At 42.1% G+C, this 21,842-nt stretch overlaps 1 protein-coding gene across 1 annotated transcript; it reads left to right on the forward strand.

Moving 5' to 3' along the window:
* Positions 1 to 4,990: 4,990 nt before the first annotated feature.
* OXGR1 (oxoglutarate receptor 1) lies at positions 4,991 to 12,056 on the forward strand. The gene is made up of 3 exons (XM_059144668.1): positions 4,991 to 5,078; positions 8,989 to 9,213; positions 9,903 to 12,056. Exon 3 carries the CDS (start codon positions 9,977 to 9,979, stop codon positions 10,988 to 10,990), a length of 1,014 nt encoding a protein of 337 aa, XP_059000651.1. The 5' UTR covers positions 4,991 to 5,078; positions 8,989 to 9,213; positions 9,903 to 9,976; the 3' UTR covers positions 10,991 to 12,056.
* Positions 12,057 to 21,842: the final 9,786 nt, after the last annotated feature.

The raw sequence follows: 21,842 nt of genomic DNA on the forward strand, positions 1-21,842 counted from the left end.
GAGTCTCTTGTGGTCTGTCTCCCTCCTGATCCCATCTTGTTTCATTTATTCTTTTCCCCCAAACCCCCCACATTGCATCTCCACTTCCTCATATCAGGGAAGGATCTCAATTCTTAATGATGCCTTTTCTTCTTCTCTGAATTCTGTATACCACCTTTTCTTTGTCTCTAATCTCCATTTCTCCTGGCTTCCACTGGTCACCCTACTTCACATTAACATTCCTCCTGAGCAGAGTGGCAATCCCATTCTTTGCTCTGGCCAACAGTCTAGCTGTTCTCACTGCTTGGCTCTTTATCCACCCAGAATATCCTATTAATGTATCTACTCATCTTTCAGATTTTACTGGGATTGGGTCTGAAGATAGTCAGTCTAATCAATTTCTTTCCCAACAGTCTCAAATTTCCCAGAAAAGCCTCTTTTTCAAAGAAGCGTTCACAACAACACCTCATTTGAAAACACGAAAAAATCATCAATGTTCACATAGAAGCAAAGAAGATGACTCATGTTGGCATAGCAATAGCACAGCTACTTCTCTAAGAAACAAAGCTTTGAGCATCTCCTAGGTTTTTTGCAACTAAAATCCCTTTAATCCAAAACTGGCTGTAGAAAGTGTGTTGTCCAAGCTCTGCTTTTCCTAGATGGAAGCCTACAAAGGGAATTTCTTTTCCCAGCTAATTGAGTTGCTTTCTAAACACTAAAATTCAGGCTTCAAACTTCTGGGCTTCTGTCCACTACAGCATAATGTTTTCTTCATTGGAGAGATATTGCAGGAATCTGGAAGGCATCACAATAATGGAATTTGTTGCCTAGGAGAGCATGGATCAAAAACTCCACTTATTTAAACAGTGCATTTTCACTGAGCAATCCATTTAAAAGGCATTGGAAAGCAAGTTAACCATTTTTTTTTTTCAATCAAGAAAATTAATCTCAGTGGGCTATTACTATCATACGAAGATGTATATTGTAGCTGAAGTTACAAAAAGTCTGACAGGGCTATAAAGGGTGTTCAAAATATAGATTTGTTGTTATTCAGGTATGGTGAGGTCAACAGATCAGAAATTGGTTGAGAAGACAGTTTCTTGTGTTCACGGATTCCAAGAGGAGCTGACATGCCACACCAGGGAACAGGAAACTCAGGCAAGCACTGGGGTTGACCAGGAGGCTAAAAGGAGAGGGGGACTATATTATAGTTTCTGTGGGAAGAAACAAACAAGGGAGGGGAAGCAGACTTAAATAGGCTGGTTGGAATAATTTCAGTGGGCTCTGGGGTATAGGGGTTGGCCCTATGTGTCTGCTAACTGGTCTTGGAATGATTAGGGCAGAGAGATAGTGGCCCAGAGTGTGAGAGCAGACGGAGGAAGTGGTTTGGGATATGAGCTCTGGATTGAGTGGTCTGTGTTTGAAAATACACTCTCTAGTGAGTTATTCTCTTGAGAACTTGGCTAACTTGGGGGGAGGCAGTCTTTCCCAGGTCAGCAAAGCTCCAAATGTCAGCGCATCAGAATATAGAACATAAAACACACGGTTAATACAAATGGTCAGGGATGATAAGTTCAGCCATAGTTAAATGCAATCCGGAAACATGATCACTGATGTTCGGGTCAGGATAACCAGGGGAGAAAGAAACAGAATGCTCTGTACTGTCACTAATCATTTCTCTTTCTCACTCAATGGAGAAAAAGTTCCGATGAGAACTCATGTGTTACTCCTTCCCCCTGCCAGCCCCCAACTCGATAATTAATGGCTCATTGGAGAATGCTACTGGAATCTGCCTTCTCTGCAGAGTTTCTGGGATCTTTTTGGAGCAGGGGGTTTTAAGATATCAGTGTTTCTTGACTGGGGAAATTCTGAGTATCCAGGTCCTCATGAAGATAAGACCCAGCCTCTGCTTCGAGGAAGAGATTGCAGAACATTGTAGGTGGTCCATGTATGGCTCCCAGAACCGTGAATGGAAGTGCTAGAATCCTGTTCTACTGAGGGCTTATTTAAAAGAAGAAAGTACATTTCTGAATCTGGGCAAGAGACCAATTTTAAATGCAAGTTGAATTTCACCCTATATGTCTTTGACTTAGGTTGCTAAAAGACCTAAATTTGAAACTTAAATATAGCTTGAATTAGTGACAGCATTTTCTAATGCAAGCTGTTTTCAAGATACATAAATTGTCATTCTTTTTATTTGGAGAATGATTAAGATCTATATTGGCTAGGATTTTTTTTTCCAGCAAATGACTACCTGATAGGTGAGAATTTTTAATTGTAGTAAGAAGTTATATTTACAGGTAAACATTAAAAGAAAATAAAACTCATAATCATCGTCTTGTTGATAGAACCAGTTTAGAGCATCAGATAATAATACATTGTTTTCTGGTAAAGTGATGGCTATTTTTTGTCCCCATGAATTTGACTAGCCTAATTACTAGTCTCAATCAAGCAGAAGCACACAATATTTGTCCTTTGGTGACTGGCTTTTTTTCATTTACCATCATATCATCAAAGTTCATCCGTGTTATAGCCTGTGTCAAACATTCCTTTCTAAAGCTGAATTATATTTCATTACCTGTCCATACCAAATTTGGGATGCTTCCACATTTTGGTTACTGTGAATAATGTTGTTGTGAACATAGGTGTACAAATACCTCTTTGAATATCTACCTTAAATTCTTTTGGGTATTCATCCAGAAGTAGAATTGCTGGATCACATGGTAATTCTATTTTTAATTTTTTGAGGAACCATTATATTGTTTTTTATAGTGGCTGCACCATTTTATATTCCCAGAACTGGATATTTTATTTTAAGATTGTATTTATTTATTTATTTGACAGAGAGAGACACACAGCGAGAGAGAAAACACAAGCAGGGGGATTGGGGGAGGGAGAAGCAGGTTTCCTGCTAAGCAGGGAGCCTGATGAGGGGCTCCGTCCCAGGACCCCAGGGTCATGACCTGAGCCGAAGGCAGATGCTTAATTACTGAACCACCCAGGCTCCCCCAGAACTGGATATTTTAAAATGTTCGTTGCACATTTAAGATTTTAGGTCTTAACACTTACTCTTAAATAATTTCTTTCAGTCATTTCCTCTTTACCTAGAAATCCTGCTCATGATGGAAAAATGTTAAAATGTCTTTTTATTCCAGGAAGCTTTTTCTGATCTCTCTTTCTCTTATACCTGGGTTATGCACCTTCTAGCACCCTAATTTACCAGTGTCAACATTAATCACCTTTTACATTAATTGTTTATTTTTTTCGAAGACATGTGTTCCTAGAAGTTAGAGATCATGTCTTATTCCTCCTTATCTCCTCAGTGCCTGATACAGGGTAATCAAACAGCAAATGTCTGATAAATGAATGTGTGAGGAGATTGACACAAAATAGGGCTATTATAGTTCCAAATGGGGGATTGAGGAAGTGATTTAAAACAGTAAAACTGGACAATAATTTTTCTCCTAATGCAAGGTATTTCTCTAGAAAGACTGGGACTCAAATAATAATAATGATAAATCTTTATAATTATTTTTAGTAACATATAATGTATTATTCACCCCAGGGGTACAGGTCTGTGAATCATCAGGCTAACACATTTCACAGCACTCATCATAGCACATACCCTCCCAGTGCCCATAACCCAAACACCCTCTCCATATCCACCCCCAGCAACTCTCAGTTTGTTTTGTGAGATTAAGAGTCTCTTATGGTTTGTCTCCCTCCCGATCCCATCTTGTTTCATTTTTTCCTTCCCTACACTCCAAACCCCCCACCCTGCCTCTCAAATTCCTCATATCAGGGAGATCATATGATGATTGTCTTTCTCTGATTGCCTTATTTTGTTCAACAGAATACCTTCCAGTTCCATCCACGTCATTGCAAATGGCAAGATTTCATATCTTTTGATGGCTGCATAGTATTCCATTATATATATATATATACACCACCTCTTCTCTATCCATTCATCTTTTGATCGACATCTGGGCTCTTTCTATACTTTGGCTGTTGTGGACATTGCTGCTATAAACATTTGGGTGCATGTGCCCCTTCAAATCACTACATTTGTACCTTTAGGGTAAATACCCAGTAGTGTGATTGCTGGGTCATAGGGTAGCTCTATTTTTAACTTTTTGAGGAACCTCCATGCTGTTTTCCAGAGTGGCTGCACCATAATGAATTTAAAAAACCTACTGTAGTGCAGTCCCAACCATCAGCTGGACGGGAGTCTTCTCACTTGGGCTCCAGAATGCCTGGTTTGCCATTCTGGCTCAAGCAGGCTTGCATGCCCACAGGAGGGACTGGTCACGCTACTGCCCACCAACATGGAAGTGCAGATGGACATTCTATGCTCTTTCACAGCAGAGCATAGAAGGGATTTTCTCCGCTCATCTCTGCTCGGCAATACAGAAAACCCGTCTTTAATGCTGGAAGGGACCGTAGAGTCCAATGACTCAGAGCCCTGTTATCTTGGACGATGGAGCTGAGTTTCAGAGAAGAGAAGAGGCTGTTCCCAATCCTTAGGGAAGAGGGCTTCGACCGTGATCTGGAGATCCGGACAAATGCTCTTCTTACAGTCACAAACTATTTCTAAACGACTTTGCAGAGTGCTGGAGGACAGGCCTGTAATTGGATACAATGAAACGACACTTCCGTGGAAGTCTTTAATTTGGAGGGTCAGACTGAAGTTGCTTCCATTCCAAGCTTAGATAAAAGGCCCTGAACTGTGGGCAAGCAGGCGATAGTGCTGACGGTTCTGCTTTCAGGCAGCAGGGACCCCAAACCTCCTGGGCCAAGGACCACCTCTGCTGATACTTTGTGCAGGCTGGCGACCAGCCGGCATGGTGGATGTCCAGAGCTCCCCAGGTGTGGAAGCTGCTGTCCCTCGTCCGCATCCACCGCGGGCTGGGGAGGAGGCGGCCTGCTGTCTTTTGGGGCGGGGCCGGGAGCACGCACCTGCCGCACCTGCCGCGGGGCTCAGGGGCGTGGGAGGGGCTGGGGCGGGGCGCGCCGCCTGGGCTCCGACGGTCCCGCCGCCAGGGCGCAGGCGCGCTCCGACGGCCGCGCGGGGCACACGGGGGTCGCGCGCTGGGTGCCAGGTGAGCGGAGATCGGATCCGGGAGCTGCGGGGGGGGGCGGGGGCCGGCGGGAGACGGGTGCGGGGGCCCTGCGCTGATCCGGGAGGGACGCGGGGCGCCCTGAGCCCGGGGAACAGAGCCCCTGGCACGTCTGTGCGGCAGGATTGGGGCGCGGACAGAGCAGGGGCCCCTGAGTTCTCTCGGAGGCAGCAGGAGTACCCGCATCGCCGCAGAGAAAAGGGAAGCTTAAGATGGCCAGATGTATCTCAGAGAGGCCTGAAAAAGTTCCGGACTGTCAGACCTTTCTTGTGCCTTTTTCGGGACCAAGCATGGGTGTCTTTGGGCTGGGGGTTGGAGGGAGGTATTCGGGGACAGACAACGTTCTTCTCTGACAGTCTGACTTCCCGGTAATCTCTTAGCTCTTACTGCATCTTGCTGGTGTTAGCAAAAGTCCAAAGACACAGCCCCACAGTCTCCCCAACAAGTGAAGGAAATAAACCTACCCACCCCCCGAAATGCCTTTCTTTCTTCTATTTTTTTTTGGGGGGGGGGGTCTTGTTTTGTCACTATGGATTTAATGAACATGCTTAGGACTGTCTCTAAACCTCCAAATGGTATGTAAAATTTCTGTGTGCCCATACATGGATTTTTTTCCCAGGAGAGCTTCCACAGGCTTTATTTAAAGATCAAATAGCTAATGTCATCATAGCTCTGGGCCCCATCAACATAGCAAGTACTAACAGTCTTTAGCCTGACGGAGTGGCAGATTCTTATTTGAAAGCTGGGTTTGAGCAAAGGGTTAGGGAGAGGGATTCCTTCAAATTCTGGAAGGACAACAATAATGCACCTCTTGAATTTGCCTGGATTAAGAAATTGGTCTGTTTTCTACTAGTCTGAAATCAAATCAGCCCAAAATCAAATCAGATGTAGAGGAGGAAAGGAACATGGATCTTTGTGAAGGGAATGTGTATCTATGGTTCTTCTTGGTGACCAAAAGCAACCCCAACTGCAGTTTCCAAGGACTCTGAAGGAACATGAAGGGTGCTGGGCTACACGTTTATACGTCCCTGGTCCACTGGCTGCTTGAGACGAGGAAAGAATGAATGTTAACTCAGCCTTGGAATAGCACCAGAAAAACCTAGATTGTGTGTCGGGAGGAAAAGAACTCTGACAGGGTGGGGTCTGGGAAGTTGGGTTAGGAGCTTACTAAAAAATTAACAGACACCCTAGGAAAATCCTAGAAAAAAAAAATCCTAGAAGAATCCGGAGAAGCTTAGTATCCCACTCTTCGAGGTCCAGGAGCAAGTTGGCATTCAAGTTAGTTGTCTCCTCGCCGCGTGTTTGTAAAACACTAATGTCCTGCAACCAGCCTCAAACAATCAGTCTCTTCCCAATTTATGAGAAAAAAATAGAGCCCAAATGATGTGTTTTGTTTTGTTTTTCTTTATAAAGGTATCCCACATCACTGGTGCTTGCTTTTATCTGGGTGTTACCTAGTTTAGTTCAAAGATATGTATCCGGTTACATTGAAACTTAATAGATCATTACTGCCAGCTTACAAAGAGTCCGTTAGTTCTAGGTGGTCTGTAACCTCCCTACAACTGAGATCCACTGTTGTGGTAAAAAGCAGGAAACACATCATATTTTTCTTTACTGTCTTTTGAGTGTAAAGGTGTCGTTTGTGGACGTCTGGATGGAGGCAGTGAATTGCACACGACTCTAACCGCCCCCCATTCTACTTCGTTCCCATCCCTGACCAGTTCTGTCCCTTGTTCTAGACTTGACCCATATATTGTAAACTCAAACCATCCTTTTGCTGAGGTTTACGGAAGAGGGGTTAAATTTCTCAGCCAACCCCTCCTCCTTTACAACTGGTCAGTCAGCCTGTTTTTCAAAACAGTAAGGTTGTTTCTACCTACAACCTGTCTTTTCCTGATACGATTATTTAAAATGGCCCCTTACCTGGGCCGGGGGTTGGGGGTGGGGTGGGGGGGGTGTTATTTGGCAATGACAGAAATTATAATTGTGTTTCTTGTTTTAAAGGTGGTGAAAGAAGCAAACTTTTTAAAAAATAGTATTTGCCATTTCATTAACCCTTCGGTTCAAGATAAAATTTTGCTAATGTTGCTCATTGTTCTTCTTCTTCCTTTTTTTTTTTTTTTTTAAGCAAATATATACTGCACACTCTCTCCAAGTCGGGTCTTGGAGTAGGAGGTGATTCCATCTTTCTGCTTTAGGGAGAGGAGAGACAAGCAGTGTGGCCTTGAATCAGGACTTACTAAGAAGTGACTTCTGGAAGTGCGACCTCAGGGACTCTGGGACCATGACCCCTTGCGTTCAGGCTTAAATACCTCCCCATGAGCCCGTTTAAAGAATCTGGCCAAGGAAAAACTCTCTGCTGCAGTTCCCTGGGCTCGATTCTCTAACCTGCTGGTCTGAAGTCCCTGAGTTCTATCACTTCCAGGACTGTGTAGGTAATAGTTCTAGGAATAGTGAGAGTAAATTAACTTGACAGGGAGGGAAACATTTGCTTTCTGTCTGTAATACACAACTCAGTGAGCACTGGCCTCTCTTCCTGGAGGATCCTAGTGGCAGGTTTCATATCCCTAGGCTAATCTTTCCCCAATTCATAAAGAATAGAAGTCATAAATGTTTAAAGGCGTCTTGATCTGCATCCTGAGTGCGAGCTGGAGAATATATTCAAGGCCAATGAACAGGGCAAGATTTTACTGGTTCAGATTAGTGAAATTGGGCCAGTGTGAAATATACCTCTTTACTACACTGATGCAAAGCATGAACGTGTAGATTTTGGTACCAGGTAATAGTAATAATGATGGTAGACAATGACACAGCAGTTTGTATGTGTTAGGCATCCTTCAGTGCACTCTATGTATATTAATACATTAACTCGTTTAACTCTCCCAACCCAAAGAGCTGAGTGAGGACCACTGCCATTGACAATCTAGCCCGGCATCACACAATTTAGCACGTTTGATTTACTTAGCCCTTCTGCGATGAAGTTTAATTCAGCCTTGTTATTTTAGGGCACTTACTTTGATTCTTGCCTCTGCACTGTGAGAGACAGCCCAGCTGCGCTGGTCTGTATTTTGGTTCCGTCCTAACTAGTAGGGTGACCTTGAGCAAATCACTGCTTCTTAGTGCCTCCGTTTCCTCTGTAAAAGGGGCTTGATCACAGAACTACCTCGCCAGGTTGCGGTGAGGATGGAATGAATGTATATATGCAAGACACTTAGAATAATAGAGCTTTGTCCACAGGAGGCGCTATGATTTTCGTTATCAGCTGCTTTTTCTTTCCAGCCGCATCTCCCACTGCTCCCTAATGTAGCAGCCGTGCTGAGCCACTTAGAGCTCCCCTGAGCCATCCGAAGTCTTCCTATGTCAGTGGCTTTGCACATGCTGTTCCCTTTGCCTAGAATGCCTTCCCCTTCCTATTGCTACCTTCAGCTTAAATGTTCCTCCCTAACGACCTTCCTTTACTGTCCTGCCCCGTTCTCCAGGTAGCATCCTTGTGTGCTATCTTGGTAGCTTCGTGCCATTTCTCTATCAAAGGACTTCGTGATTAACAACTACCCAACATTTATTGAGCACTTATCATGCACCCAGTAGTGTTCCAAGTGCTTTTCTTGCTTTTCAAAAAAAATATATTGAGAGCTCCATGTGGTAGTGTTATATTTCGTTAAAATTATGTCCGTGTCCATCTCCCCCAGTAGACTGCGATAGCGGCTTGTACATCTGTGTGTGTTATTCATTTTGTATCTCTAAGAGCTGGCGGAGTGCCTAATTAATACACAGTAGGCACTCCATAAATGTGTAAGTGGATGCATTTTACCAACATCTATTTACATCTGAATAAAAAGCTAATTGTAAGTAATTCTTCTTTTAAATAATCTTCATGCTTTTCTCATTGCAGAAATTCACTGACAAAATTTTAGAAAACACTGAGAAGGAAGAAGAAGGACGTGAAAATCCCACCGCTCCCACCCCAGGAGGGCTTCAACCATGTGCTTAGGGACGCAGAAGTTCTCAGAGGCTAAATGGAGCATCAAGGTCAGGCCGGCTGGCGACAGAACCCAGAGCTCCCAACCCTGCTTGAATCTGCTGCTCTTCCTCCCCCGGCAAACACACACGCCCTCCTGTGAGCAAATTATGTTAGCTAGTAAAATAGGTTGGCAGAGCTGACCTTTGAAAATGAAATCTACCATACACATGATGGTGAAAGGCATGAAATCTACATTTAGAAAATGGCCGGTATTCCGTCTTCTCATGCCTTCCCATTTCATATCCCATCACGTATTTGGGGGAATCTGGATGGAGAGGGAGCACAGGGAGGTAAGGCAGAATAGAAGATGGCTTCTAAATCAGACTAACACAGGTTCAAACCCCGGCTTTGCCCCTAGATGCCTTTCCAGGGACAGGTGGCAAACATCCCTCAGTCTCTATTTCTTCTGTAAGATAGAGATAATAAGAAACAATTCTCGGCATCTTGTGACGTTTAGAGGTAACAGGATGGTGAAGTGCTTCACGCTTGATTAATGGTGGGTCTTGTGGCGAAGTCTCTGATGACGACACCCTATGCCAAGGCAAAGCGCCTTTGTTTTTTTCCAATCCTTCATTTTAATTCTGGGAGTAATTTAACTTCTATATTATTATTAGATGTCTTGCCTCACAATAGTTTTCTTAGAAATTCAATCTTTTCTCCACAGGGTCTCTTTGAGATTAAAGAGAAAGAAGTGGCAAATTCAGGATCTTGGAGCAATTTTCATTTAAAAGAAGATCATTGTTTTCATTACCCCATCATTAATGTTTCTTATTTTCCTTTATCAGGGAGTTAAATCGAAGCTGATTTGAATTGCCAAACCCAGCTCTCTCGTTTCCCTGCAAGATGAAAGGGGACAGCCATGAATGAGTCACCAGACAATTTCGCAAATGCCTCTGACTTCCCCGATGATGCAGCGCCATTCGGAAATTGCTCCGATGAAAAAATCCCGCTCAAGAGGCACTACCTCCCTGTTATTTATAGCATCATCTTCCTGGTGGGCTTTCCAGGGAATGCAGTGGCAATTTCCACTTACATTTTCAGAATGCGGCCCTGGAAAGGCAGCACCGTCATCCTGCTGAACCTGGCCTGCACGGACCTGCTCTATTTGAGCAGCTTCCCTTTCCTGATTCACTACTACGCCAGCGGCGAGAACTGGGTCTTCGGGGATGTCATGTGCAAGTTTATCCGCTTCGGCTTCCATTTCAACCTGTACAGCAGCATTCTCTTCCTCACCTGCTTTAGTGTCTTCCGTTATCTTGTGATCCTTCACCCGCTGAGCTGCTTTTCCGTTCACAGAACCCGATGGGCCGTGATGGCCTGCGCCATGGTGTGGATCATTTCCCTGGTGGCCATTATTCCCATGACCTTCCTGATCACCTCAACCACCGGGACCCATGGCTCCACCTGCCTTGACCTCACCAGCTCAGACGACCTCCCCACCATCAAGTGGTACAATCTAATTTTGACGGCCATGACTTTTTGCCTTCCCCTGGTCATAGTGACACTTTGCTATACGATGATTATCTACACCCTCACACAAGGACCTCACAATCACAGCTGCCTGAAGCAGAAAGCTAGGAGGCTAGCCATTCTACCACTCCTTGTGTTTTATGTATGTTTTTTACCCTTCCACATCTTGAGGGTCATCCGGATCGAATCCCGCCTGCTTTCGATCAGCTGCTCCGCCGAGAACCAGATCCATGAAGCTTACATTGTTTCTAGACCCTTGGCTGCCTTGAACACCTTTGGTAACCTGCTACTGTACGTGGTGGTCAGTGACAACTTTCAGCAGGCCATCTGCTCGATGGTGAGATGCGACACCAGCAGGGATCTGGAGCAAGCGAAAAAACCCAGTTGCTCAAACAACCCTTGACGTACTTCATGAAGTCAATCAAGAAGAAGAGCATGCTGAGACTTGAACTTCTAAGAAGTCCAGAATAGCTCCTTCAATGGCTCTCTGTAAATATTATATATTCGGGTAATTATGTATTAAAGCCAGCACAGATCTACCAGGAACCCTCCGCCCCCAGTTTATTGAGCTCTTCCCTAGGGTCAATGTAAGAATGGGATACACGCCTATCAGTAGAGGATTCACATGGGGAATCAAAACTACTGGAACTCCAGGACATCTTGAGAAACATCTAGTCTTGCCAACTTACTATGCATCAATAAGACCACTAGTCTCAGTAGTTTTATTAAATTAAAACTTCACACATTTGTCCCAGTTAAGGCAGTGCCAAAACAAGGACACTCCTCTTACTCTTGGTTTCTGGTCCTTCATACTCGGGCTGTCTCTGTTGAACCTTTAGACTATCCAAGACATTAATTGTCTCTTTCTGAATATTCTCTTTGTTTTCATTTCATATCTTTAAGACTTTTCTTTTCCTTCAAACTTTGCTTTGAGATCATTAAACGGTGTTTCTCACTAGGCTTTCATCAGTTTTGTAGATTCAAGCCAACCGGGACAATACACTTGAGACAATTCAAAGATGTCAGTGCAGATGGCTGACGTACCCGTGAGCTATTGGGGGCATTATGTCTTTATTATTGTACATAATTCTAGAAGTTGTTACTGAATTGAGAAAGATTATTAAGTGGTATTAGTAATTATCAACACATCCTGGGAAAGGAAAGATGGGCCTCTTTTGGGGGGGAACAGAAATACTTTTAAATATCATGTGTGTATTAGGTATTAAGTAAAACTTAACAGTGTTTTGATTTCTGTGGAAAACTATCTCGGGAAATACCAATTCTCTTTAGATACCTTTCTCTTTTCTGACTCTCTTGAAAATATGTTATCTATTTATGTAACAGCTAAAGCTATTTTTGAGTTATGTGTGTGCCTAATTATCACGGAGTGTAAATATTTGAGAAAATGCATAGTCTGGATATTTAAAACCTTAGTCAATGTGTTGATACAATTAATAAACTAATTTAAAATCACTAAATAAACTGGTAACATTTTTCCGTGAAAACGCAGCTTTACCGCCCCTCTATTTTCAGGAAGCTTATGTTCCCTGTGTTTAGGGAATAAAAATAATTTTAAGAGTCAGTTTTAGAATAAGTTTGGAATAGTTGGTTGAAACAGAAGAATGAGTACCATGGGAATGCTTTGTGGCTTTCAGGTGCTTCTAGAACATTAGACCTAAGGGAGGATGTCTGCCAGGACCCTGTGTCAAGCATGCAGGCTCCGCACATGGACGTTTCTGGATGGTGGTGCCCTCTCTGCCACCCACCTTCTGAGCCATCCTCTCTGGGCCTTTCTCTAGCACAGGGCATGAGCTGTTTGACTGGAGGGCTTGACTAGCTCACGTAGACCGACTGCACAGTCAGCAGGGGCAGCCTCCTGAGGTCCACCGGAAAGCTGGAGGCTGGGTAGCTCTTCTCTCCTGTCCCTCCAATGCCCAGCCCAGCCCCAGGGCCCTCATCGAAGTGTGGCCAAGTCAGGCTTTATACCACAGCTGCTGTTGTTCCAATCCTAGATGCAAAACCCTTCCCTTTCCCTCTGTCTCTCTCTTTTCTTATTGCAAAGATTTTGCCGACCAGAAGAAAGCCACCTCAGCCTCCCTATGTCGATCTCAATTGTTCCTGTAGAATCTCTTTTTCCTTTTCCTTCTTCCCACCATGTTCAGAACAATAAACCGGTTCTCTTTCTGATATGAATTCTTCTGCTCCATCTTTCATCCTTCTACTTTCTTAGGGACCTTGCTCTGACACTTAATCCCACTTTCTCAAATTTTTCACCTTTCTATTGCTCTGGATAACCGATCTTCGTTTGGGAACATGCTTTATTTTCCTTTATCCTCAAAAATACCCTCCCTCATTCAGCTGTGCTGTCGTTCTCTTGTACCTGACCTGCTCTCTGCAGATCAGGGTCAGGCGCAGATGTCTGTCTGCCTTCCGGGGTTCTGCCCATAGACTATCATCACAAAGACCCCAGCTAAATTGGATTCGAAGGGTCAAATTTATTTTCCAAAGTAAAGAGTTCTGGGCTAATTGTGTTTGGAACAGAAGCCAAAAAAGAGATTGATGATACTTCTGAGACTAGAATGGGACCCAAATGGCCTTGCCTGGTAGTAGTAGGCCAAGAAACTATGAGGACAGGAGTGTGGAGTCCTGACTCTCTGCCAGAGAAGGAGCTGCTGGGGCCGTTCACCACTGCAATGATTCTAAGTTCAAGTTAGGTCCATTGTACCTGAGGCCAGGGAGTTTGGATTTTTCCAAAAATGTTCCACATTTTGGGCACACAGTAACCCCCCTACTTTGTTTTTCTCAGTATATCATGGAAATTTAAACGGTCACAGAATTTTTTTTTTTTAAGCACCAAAATGACCCCACGTATCCATGACTGAATTTCACCAATAATTAACATCTTTCCTTGTCTCATTTATCCCTTTCCATGCTTTTTTTGCTAGAATATTTGAAAGCAAGTCCTATAGAACATAGTAGTTTTACCTATAAATGCTTCAACATTGATCTCTTTCAAAAAACAGAAAGCCAGTGGGTTAAAGACTCTGCCTTCGGCTCAGGTCATGATTCCAGGGTCCTGGGATCGAGCCCCTCATCGGGCTCTCTGCTCAGCAGGGAGCCTGCTTCCTCCTCTCTCTCTCTCTGCCGGCCTCTCTGCCTCCTTGTGATCTCAGTCTGTCAAATAAATAAATAAAATCTTTAAAAAAAAAAAAAAAACACAGAAAGCCAACACAAAACTAAAAAAATGACTCCTTAATAGTATCCAACTTCTAATCCTTATTTTCTTTCCCTTAGTTACCTCAAATACGTCTTTTTACAGTTTTTTTTCTTTTTCAAATTTGAACCGAAACAAGGCCCATGTACCACACGTGGTTGAGAGGTCTATTAAATTTCTGTTAACCTATTAGTGTTCCCCTTTCCTTTATTATGGTCATCTAGTAACGGAAGAAATCACATCATTCATCCTGTGGAATTTTCCTGATTGTGGGCTTGCCTGTCTTGACTCCACTTTGTCATGTCTCTCCATGCCTTGTATTTGGTGGAAATGAGAAGGTGGAGTAGGAGGTTAGGTTAGATGCAGAGGTTTTTCTCCCTCCTTCTTTCCCTCCCTCCTCTCCTTTCTCCTCTGCTTTCTTTCCACCAAAACAGTACTCGGCCTCAGGAGCTGCAGGGTCTGACTCCCTCCGTAGAGCCAGGGTTTCAGATCGATCCGCCTGAAACTTGAAAGATAAAGATCTCCAACCTCAGGGCACTTGGGTGGCTCAGTTGGTTGGGCAACTGCCTTTGGCTCAGGTCATGATTCTGGCGTCCCAGGATGGAGTCCGACATCAGGCTCCCTGCTCAGCCGGGAGTCTGCTTCTCCCTCTGACCTCTCCCCTCTCATGGTCTCTCTCTCTTTCTCTCAAATAAATAAATAAAATATTTTTTAAAAAAAGAAAAAAAAAGATCTCCAACCTCCTTTGTCCTTCATAGGTTATCAGTCATTGCTCATTCTTGTCTGGACCTAGGAGGGCTTTCACAATGATGACTTTTAAAATTCTAACACTCTTCTACTTTTGCCCATTATGGCTTTTCTATAAAGAACTTTGACACATCAACTGTCCTTTACCTGACTGCTCTGAGTGCAGACAGACCCACCAATCAGACTTAGCTCCGCCTCCTCCTTTGGGAAGGCACAAGTAAGTGACCAAAAGAGATAGGTGAGGTGCCCCCACAGTGCTCCCTCCACGGGAATGTAAGTGTTGGCAGTGTTTCGTTTCTACAGCAGCCAAATTTTTATTCTTCAACTCTGCAGGGTTGGCAGCCATGCCTGTGATCCACAGAGTCAGAACTGTATCCTTGCAGAAAGAGCTTGCCTTACCGCTGCCGTGCTTCTCGAAACCTACATGAGTGCCTTTGCTTGTCCTCTTGGACCAGGGCAGGGCGGTTTAACTTTCCCCGAGAAAGCTCTGAGAAGAGGCAGAACAAGACATTAGTAGCCTATGGGGCCATATAGCCCTTGAAGCTGTTCTTATTTTCTGTTCTTCCTTTCTGTTTCTTCCTGTTCTAATTTTATTCTTAAGTTCTACCCAGCAACACGGTTTGATATGATCTACCTGATACTATACAGTGAGTCTAGATCATATTAAAGGATACAAGACCAGCAACACAAAAATCCCTGAAGTGGGAGAGCCCTTTCTGTGGTTGAGTTCCTAGGAGGAAAATAAATTACATGCACATTGACAATTCAATTCTATTTCCCTCTCCACGCTTCTGTCTGAATATTTTCTATTTATCTTTCATTAATCCTGGCTTGTACTGTATACAATCTGAAACCCATGCATTGAATTCCTAATTTCAAATACTGTATTTTTTTTAATTTATGCAATGAACTTTTGGTTAGTGATAAAGAATAGAATAAAGATTCTATCACTTCTGTGACTTTTTTTTTTCATTTGATCCATTTTATCCCTTTCCCTGTATTTCCTAGAACTGAATAATCAGTTATTTTAAAGTCTTTTTCCATTTACTCCAATGTCATATAACCATTGGATCTGCTTTTATTGCCTGCCATTTTACTCATGTTCCTTGGTCATGTAATCTTGTCTCCTTGCATGTCCATTAATCTTCGCTTGAATGACAGAAATTGCGTTTGAAGGAACTCAAAGGGGCTCCCCTGAGAGGTTGTTTTTATTCCAATGATTTTACTTTTCAATTGTAAAATTTCTATTGAATTCCACTTCTCTTCTGAAGTTTCCTCTCCTTCACTAAATACATAATTTTCCTTTAACTCTTTAAACATATATAAATAGCTCCTTTAATATCTTTGTCTGTTAAATCTAGCCTCCGGTTCATATTAGTTTCCTCTGGATGCTGTAACAGATTATGACAAATTTAGTGGCTTAAGACAACACAGAATCACTTTCTTTCAGAGGTCAGAGGTCATGAGTCCTGCCTTGCTTCTGGAGGTTCTGGGCTGGAAGCCATTTCCTTACGTTTCCCAGATTCAAGGCGCCTGCCAACTGCATTCCTTGGTTCACGGCCCAGCCTTCCATCTTCAAAGCCAGCAGCACAGTATCTTGGAATCTCTCTGACCTGTGCTTCTAGTGGTCTATCCCCTCCCTCTGGCTCTGATTATCCTGCCTTCTTTTATTGTAACCCTTGCAATTACATTGCCTCCCCTGCTATCCCCAATAAGTCAGGTTAATCTCATCTCAAAACCCCAAACTGAATCACAGCCTCCAAGTCCCTTTTTCTGTGTAATTTAGCATATTTGCAGGTTCTTGGGATTGGGGCAGGACATGTTTGGAAAGATGTTATCTAGCTGACCACAGTGGTTTTTTAAAGACCAGCTGGCTAACCCAACAATAGCGACAATGTAATGTGACCTTGAGGCTAGTTTATTTTTCCTTTTATTTTGTTAAATATTATTTCTTTATTTATTTGAGAGAAAGAGAGAAAGCAAGGGCATGCACAAGTGTGGGAGGAGCATAAGGGGAGGGACAAGAAGACTCCACGCAGAGCATGGATCCCAACTCGGGACTCGATCTCATGACCCTGAGATCATGACCTGAGCCAAAATCAAGAGTTGGATGCTTAACTCACTGAGCCACCCAGGTACCCCGAGGCTAATTTCTAATAGCTTTTCTTTTCTTAGCTGTGAAACACATTTTTCTGTTTTGCATGTCTAATTTATTTTATTTTATTTATTTTATTTTTTAATTTTTTTCACTGCATATAGGACATTATAAATATATCATTGTGGAGACTTTAGAGTCTATTATTGTCCTCTGAAGACTGTTGACTTTTCTCTGGTAGACGCATCAGTTACTTGCTAATCACTTTAAAACTGCGTCGACTTGGTTTTACAGTTTTTTAAAGAACAGATTTGTGAAAAACTTGAGATGTTTTCCACACTCTTCTAATCCAGCAGGACCCCAAATACCAAATTCTTTCTCCTCTGGTCTTTTCCAAACTTCAAAACATGTTTAGGACAGACTTACTTTGGGGCATAGTCTTTACTACCAAGATTCAGTTTTCTGCTGTCTCAGTGAGATTAGTTACTAGCTAGTTAGTAACATTTTTCTTCCCTGGTTGGGCCAGAATGACAACCTCCCCTAGCATTGCTCCAACATTAGTTTTTCTCCGGTGCCTTAACGGCCTCTTGCTGGTCAATCTCAAGTGATCTCACCCTGCAAACACAGCCGTTGGCCCAGGAATCACAGCGAATTTCCGTATATTTCTGCTCCCATGATTTCGTCATCCTTGGTGCTCTACTCCAAATATTTCAGATGCTTCAGCAACGCCAAACTCCATCTCCTTAGCTCAGTGGGACCACATGACCTCTGTTCTCTACTTAAACTTCTGATCTCTGCACCATAGGTAGGAAATTACACCTGGACACAGATCCGGGGTGACTGTGGGGCTCACACTATTACTTTGTCTATGGGCCCAGCTTGACGACACTGGATATATGTGTTGTCCAGTCCTATTCTTGTTAATGGTGCAAGAGCATCTCCCTTCTGTTCCCCTACAGTCTGTGCCAGCTGAGGGAGCAGCACCCACGTGGGATGTTTCCTGCCTCGCCCATGAACCTCTTCCACTATTCACTCTTCTAAACTGTTGGGAGATTTTGATTTAAACATGGAGGTGGAACCACTTATCTCTTCCCCTCAATGACACTAACATAACAACAGGAACATAACTGTAAAGATATTAGAAAATTTAGAAACTGAAAGCCTGTGGATGAATGGTGAAACCCAATGAAAACAAAGCTGGTCCAGCAGAGAATCCAGAGACAGGCTAATGTAGTCCCTCCAACCATAAAATTCTAAGGGATTAGAGGTACTGGCTATTTCTTGGAGAGGGTTGTAAGCGGGGCTGATTGCAAGGAGTTTGATTTAAAGCTAGAGTAAGAAACAACGGCATCTCTAGATACTCCCTCTTCTATACAAACCAATGATGGACGCTTTTCCACAGCAGAATTCAAAGCTTTTCAATCTGGGGAGGTCAGACCAGGAAGTTTCTTGGGGACAACAGATAAAACTGAAGGCAGCATCAAAGAAAGGTCCGATATATCTGGTAGAAACATGTAGCTCTGATACCTGATACTGGAAACTCATGTTTCCATTTCCCAGCAGAATATTGGTGCATTCTTCTCCATGGAAATGAAAAGATGTTAATAATCAATATAATTTATTAGTACTAGTGATGTGCTGGGCTCCCTTTTCTTCCTCTGCTTTCTTCATGTACCTGCGTGATCTGACTTCAAAGACCATGCACAAAACCACTACACTCTCCTGACTTACATAAAAGAAGAGAAAATTCTAGATGCTAACAGCTGGGGCAGAGCTCAGCCTACTTACCCACGGTGCTGCCAACTAGTTGACCTGCTTGTCAACCCTACTTCTTAGTGCCTTACTCTTCAGAACAAGCAGACAGCCACAAATAAGGCAAGCGATGAAAGTCTATAGTACAATCAGAGGCTCCAAAATAAACAAACAGGGAAAAAGCACATTGGGAAAGAGAAACACTGTAGTGAGCACAAGAAAACTTCAAAACACCTTTAAATTAATACTCTCTGAGACAGCTTTGACATAGACCAGGATGTTCTAAGGAATGACTGTTCAAAGCAACACAGAGCTCTTGGATACTGAGCTGGGGAAGATGAGTGGGGTTAGTCCACATCCCCTTCATTAATGGCCTGTAGCTTGGCACGTACTTTGCTCTGGGGAGTCGAGAGTTCTCCTGGCATGTCCTTTCAATGTATTCTAACTGTTTGATAACTAGAAGAAAGTCTATGAGGCTGGTCACAGGATACCAGTTATTACCTGATTTCAGTGCAGGTGAAGCGTTCTCTGATTTTTGTAACTTTGTGCACATTACAGAGGTTTTAGGAAAGTGGAGTTTCTTTTGAGTGCACCTAAACCACTGAGTTTCTTGGAGTGCTCTATTTCCTTATTCTTTTTTAGTCCTATGATTAGATATGAAATAAAAGTAGATACTATGGGATTACATAATAGCATATAATTTGTTTTCTATGATTTAAAAATATGCTCACAGCTTGAGCACATTTTCTTCTAGAAATGCTCACTAACACTACCTTGATGTTTCTAAAGGATGTGGGGTTTTTTTGATTAATCGCAGTGCCTTCCACAAACATTTAAAAAATAAAACATAGATGCATAAAATCCTCATTCTTTATTTATATTGTTGCTCGTTGAGTAGAGGGATTTCTAGAGTGGAGGAATGCAATGTTTAGGACTCAGTATCAGTTTTAACTCTATTCAGGTTAACTCATACCAGCATCTTGTAAACCTTTATGCTATTGTGCTACCCCTGAAGACAGAGACCTTCATGGTGAGCAAGTCCACTTTCAAAGATGCTGCAGTCTTGCAAACCGGCGGCATTATATTCCTATGTACCTCTCAGGTTGGTTGCTTATGCTGTGCTGCCTTTACTTATCAAATCTTAGCAAAATGTTTATCCAGTTCATTTTGTGTACTAGTTTATTATTATTCTAGCTATGTTCTGAAGAGCTCAATCCGAAGGGATTATTTCAGGAACATATATAATTATCTAAATCTCTCTTACCAATAACTCTAAAGGGTGTTCTGAATGGCAAATCCACAGAAATATCTTAGGGTGTTAATTGTACATGGTTAAATGCCCCATTTATCTGTTTAAATCCACCGAGGAGATGAACAATACTACAATATTTGGTATTAAATACTTAGTGTTATCCCATTGTCAGAGGCAACATTATAAATATCTGAATCTTAAACCAGGAAAGCCAAATAAAATAAAATAAAATAAAATAAAATAAAATAAAATAAAACTACATATGCACCACAAATAATGTTCTCTGTATCAAATAGCAAACTACCTTCTTACAAAACATTTTCTGATTCACATAGTCCATTTAAAACTTCAAATAATAGGCTTTTTTCCCCTCTAAACCTAGTTATTATTTGTATTTAGGAATTAAAACAAGGCCAATATTAAGGCCTCATTCAATTTTTAACCATTCACAAAAGTGCTGCTAAAATTTAGTGTCTTTTTAAAAAAAGATTTATTTATTTGTTTATTTATGTATTTGAGAGACAGAGAGAGGGAGCATGAGTGGAAGGGGCCAAGGGAGATAGAATTCTCAATCAGACTCTGTCCTGAACATGGCCCCCATGCTGGGCTCTATCCCAGGACCCCAACATCATGACCTGAGCCAAAACCAAGAGTTGGATGGTCAACCTACTATGCCACCCAGGTTCCCCTAAAGTTAAGTTTTTGAGAAGCTTTCTCCAACCATCCAGCAATATGTGAGAAGATGTGATGTATGGAACAACAACAAAAATGAGCCCTTATTAGAATAAGAAATATCTGCTTATAATCTTAATTCTTATTTGACCAGTTTCCAGGTATGGAAAATTCGTGCTTAAAATGAGTCTGTGTATTGCCTTTGAAGATGAGGAAGAAGACCGTTATTGCTGATAACATGCTAAATTAAATGTACTGCATGAGCCTCCCGATGGAAACAGCAAAAATGGATAAATAAAATACTTTCATTAACACCCATAAAAATGCTCACTGAGTTGGTAGGAAACTAAAGAATCTAAACTAAAGGGTAAAAATACATATACAGATGGGAAAATAGAAGTCAGTGAGAAGCAAAAGCTGTAATTTTCCAAATAGTATCTGGTATTTTGAGCCAGATACCAAAACAGATACAGTTGGGATGAGAAGGTGAGCATATATCCTGGTTTACCGAGGACAGCATTAGTTAATATCTATTGCCCTGGTCTAATTTTTAACAGCACCCACTCTTATTCTTAAAGGTGTCTTGAGTGATACATTCTAAGAGGTAGGACAAAATGTAGGAAACTCAAAAAAGTAGAGATTCCAGTAAGAGATCTTGCAAAACTCTGCATGTTAATGGACTCTACTTTCCATGTTAGGAAGAATGATAAATAAGGCTACAAAGCAGAAGGGAGCAGCATGGCATATGTAATAGGCTGCATTTATTTTGACACAGGATAGAAGGAAAATGAATCGCCCCTGAGAAATCATAGTCAGCATCAAGCCCTCATGTAAACTTGTTGTTATCTGCATGTGAAAATTGAAGTTCAAGTGGAGAATTGCACTTAAAGTGATTTCCAGATGGGAATACCACCACGTAACTGACAGAGTATATGGGAAACCTCTCTGAGGCGACACAGCTTTAACCTAGGTCTCCAAGAATTCCTAGTGGTAAAATTTCCAAGGAAAATGAGAAACACATTTTAAAAAATCCCAAGAAATGCCAAAAAAAAGGGCACAATGGGTGAAATATATCAGAGTTGGAGGATAGAAGAATCAGACCATCAAAAGTCTCCTATGTGAGAAATATCAGGAATGGGTTGTAAAATAGAATGTGTATTTTGTTTAAAAATTTAAGAAAGCTTTGAGAGGAGGAGTGATGAAAAGGAGATGATAAAATGATTGAGCAAATTTAGAAAAACAGACTTCTAGAAATAACAAATATAAGTTGAAATAAAAAATATTAATGGATTGGTAAAACAGAGATTAGACACAGCAAAAGGAAAATTAATTAACTGGGAATGGGATAAGAGAAAAAAAACTACCTAGAATGCAACTCAAAGAAACAAGAAAATGAAAAGTAAAAAAGAGATTTGGAGTGAAGTCTGAGAAGCCTTGCATATACACAAGCAGATATTCTTAAGGAGATGGGAAAGAGAACAAGGAAAAAGCAAAAACAGTTGTGCAATTAGTTCGTAACTGTT

The sequence above is a fragment of the Mustela lutreola genome, chromosome 13 (genome assembly GCF_030435805.1).
Source record: "Mustela lutreola isolate mMusLut2 chromosome 13, mMusLut2.pri, whole genome shotgun sequence".
NCBI lineage: Eukaryota > Metazoa > Chordata > Mammalia > Carnivora > Mustelidae > Mustela > Mustela lutreola.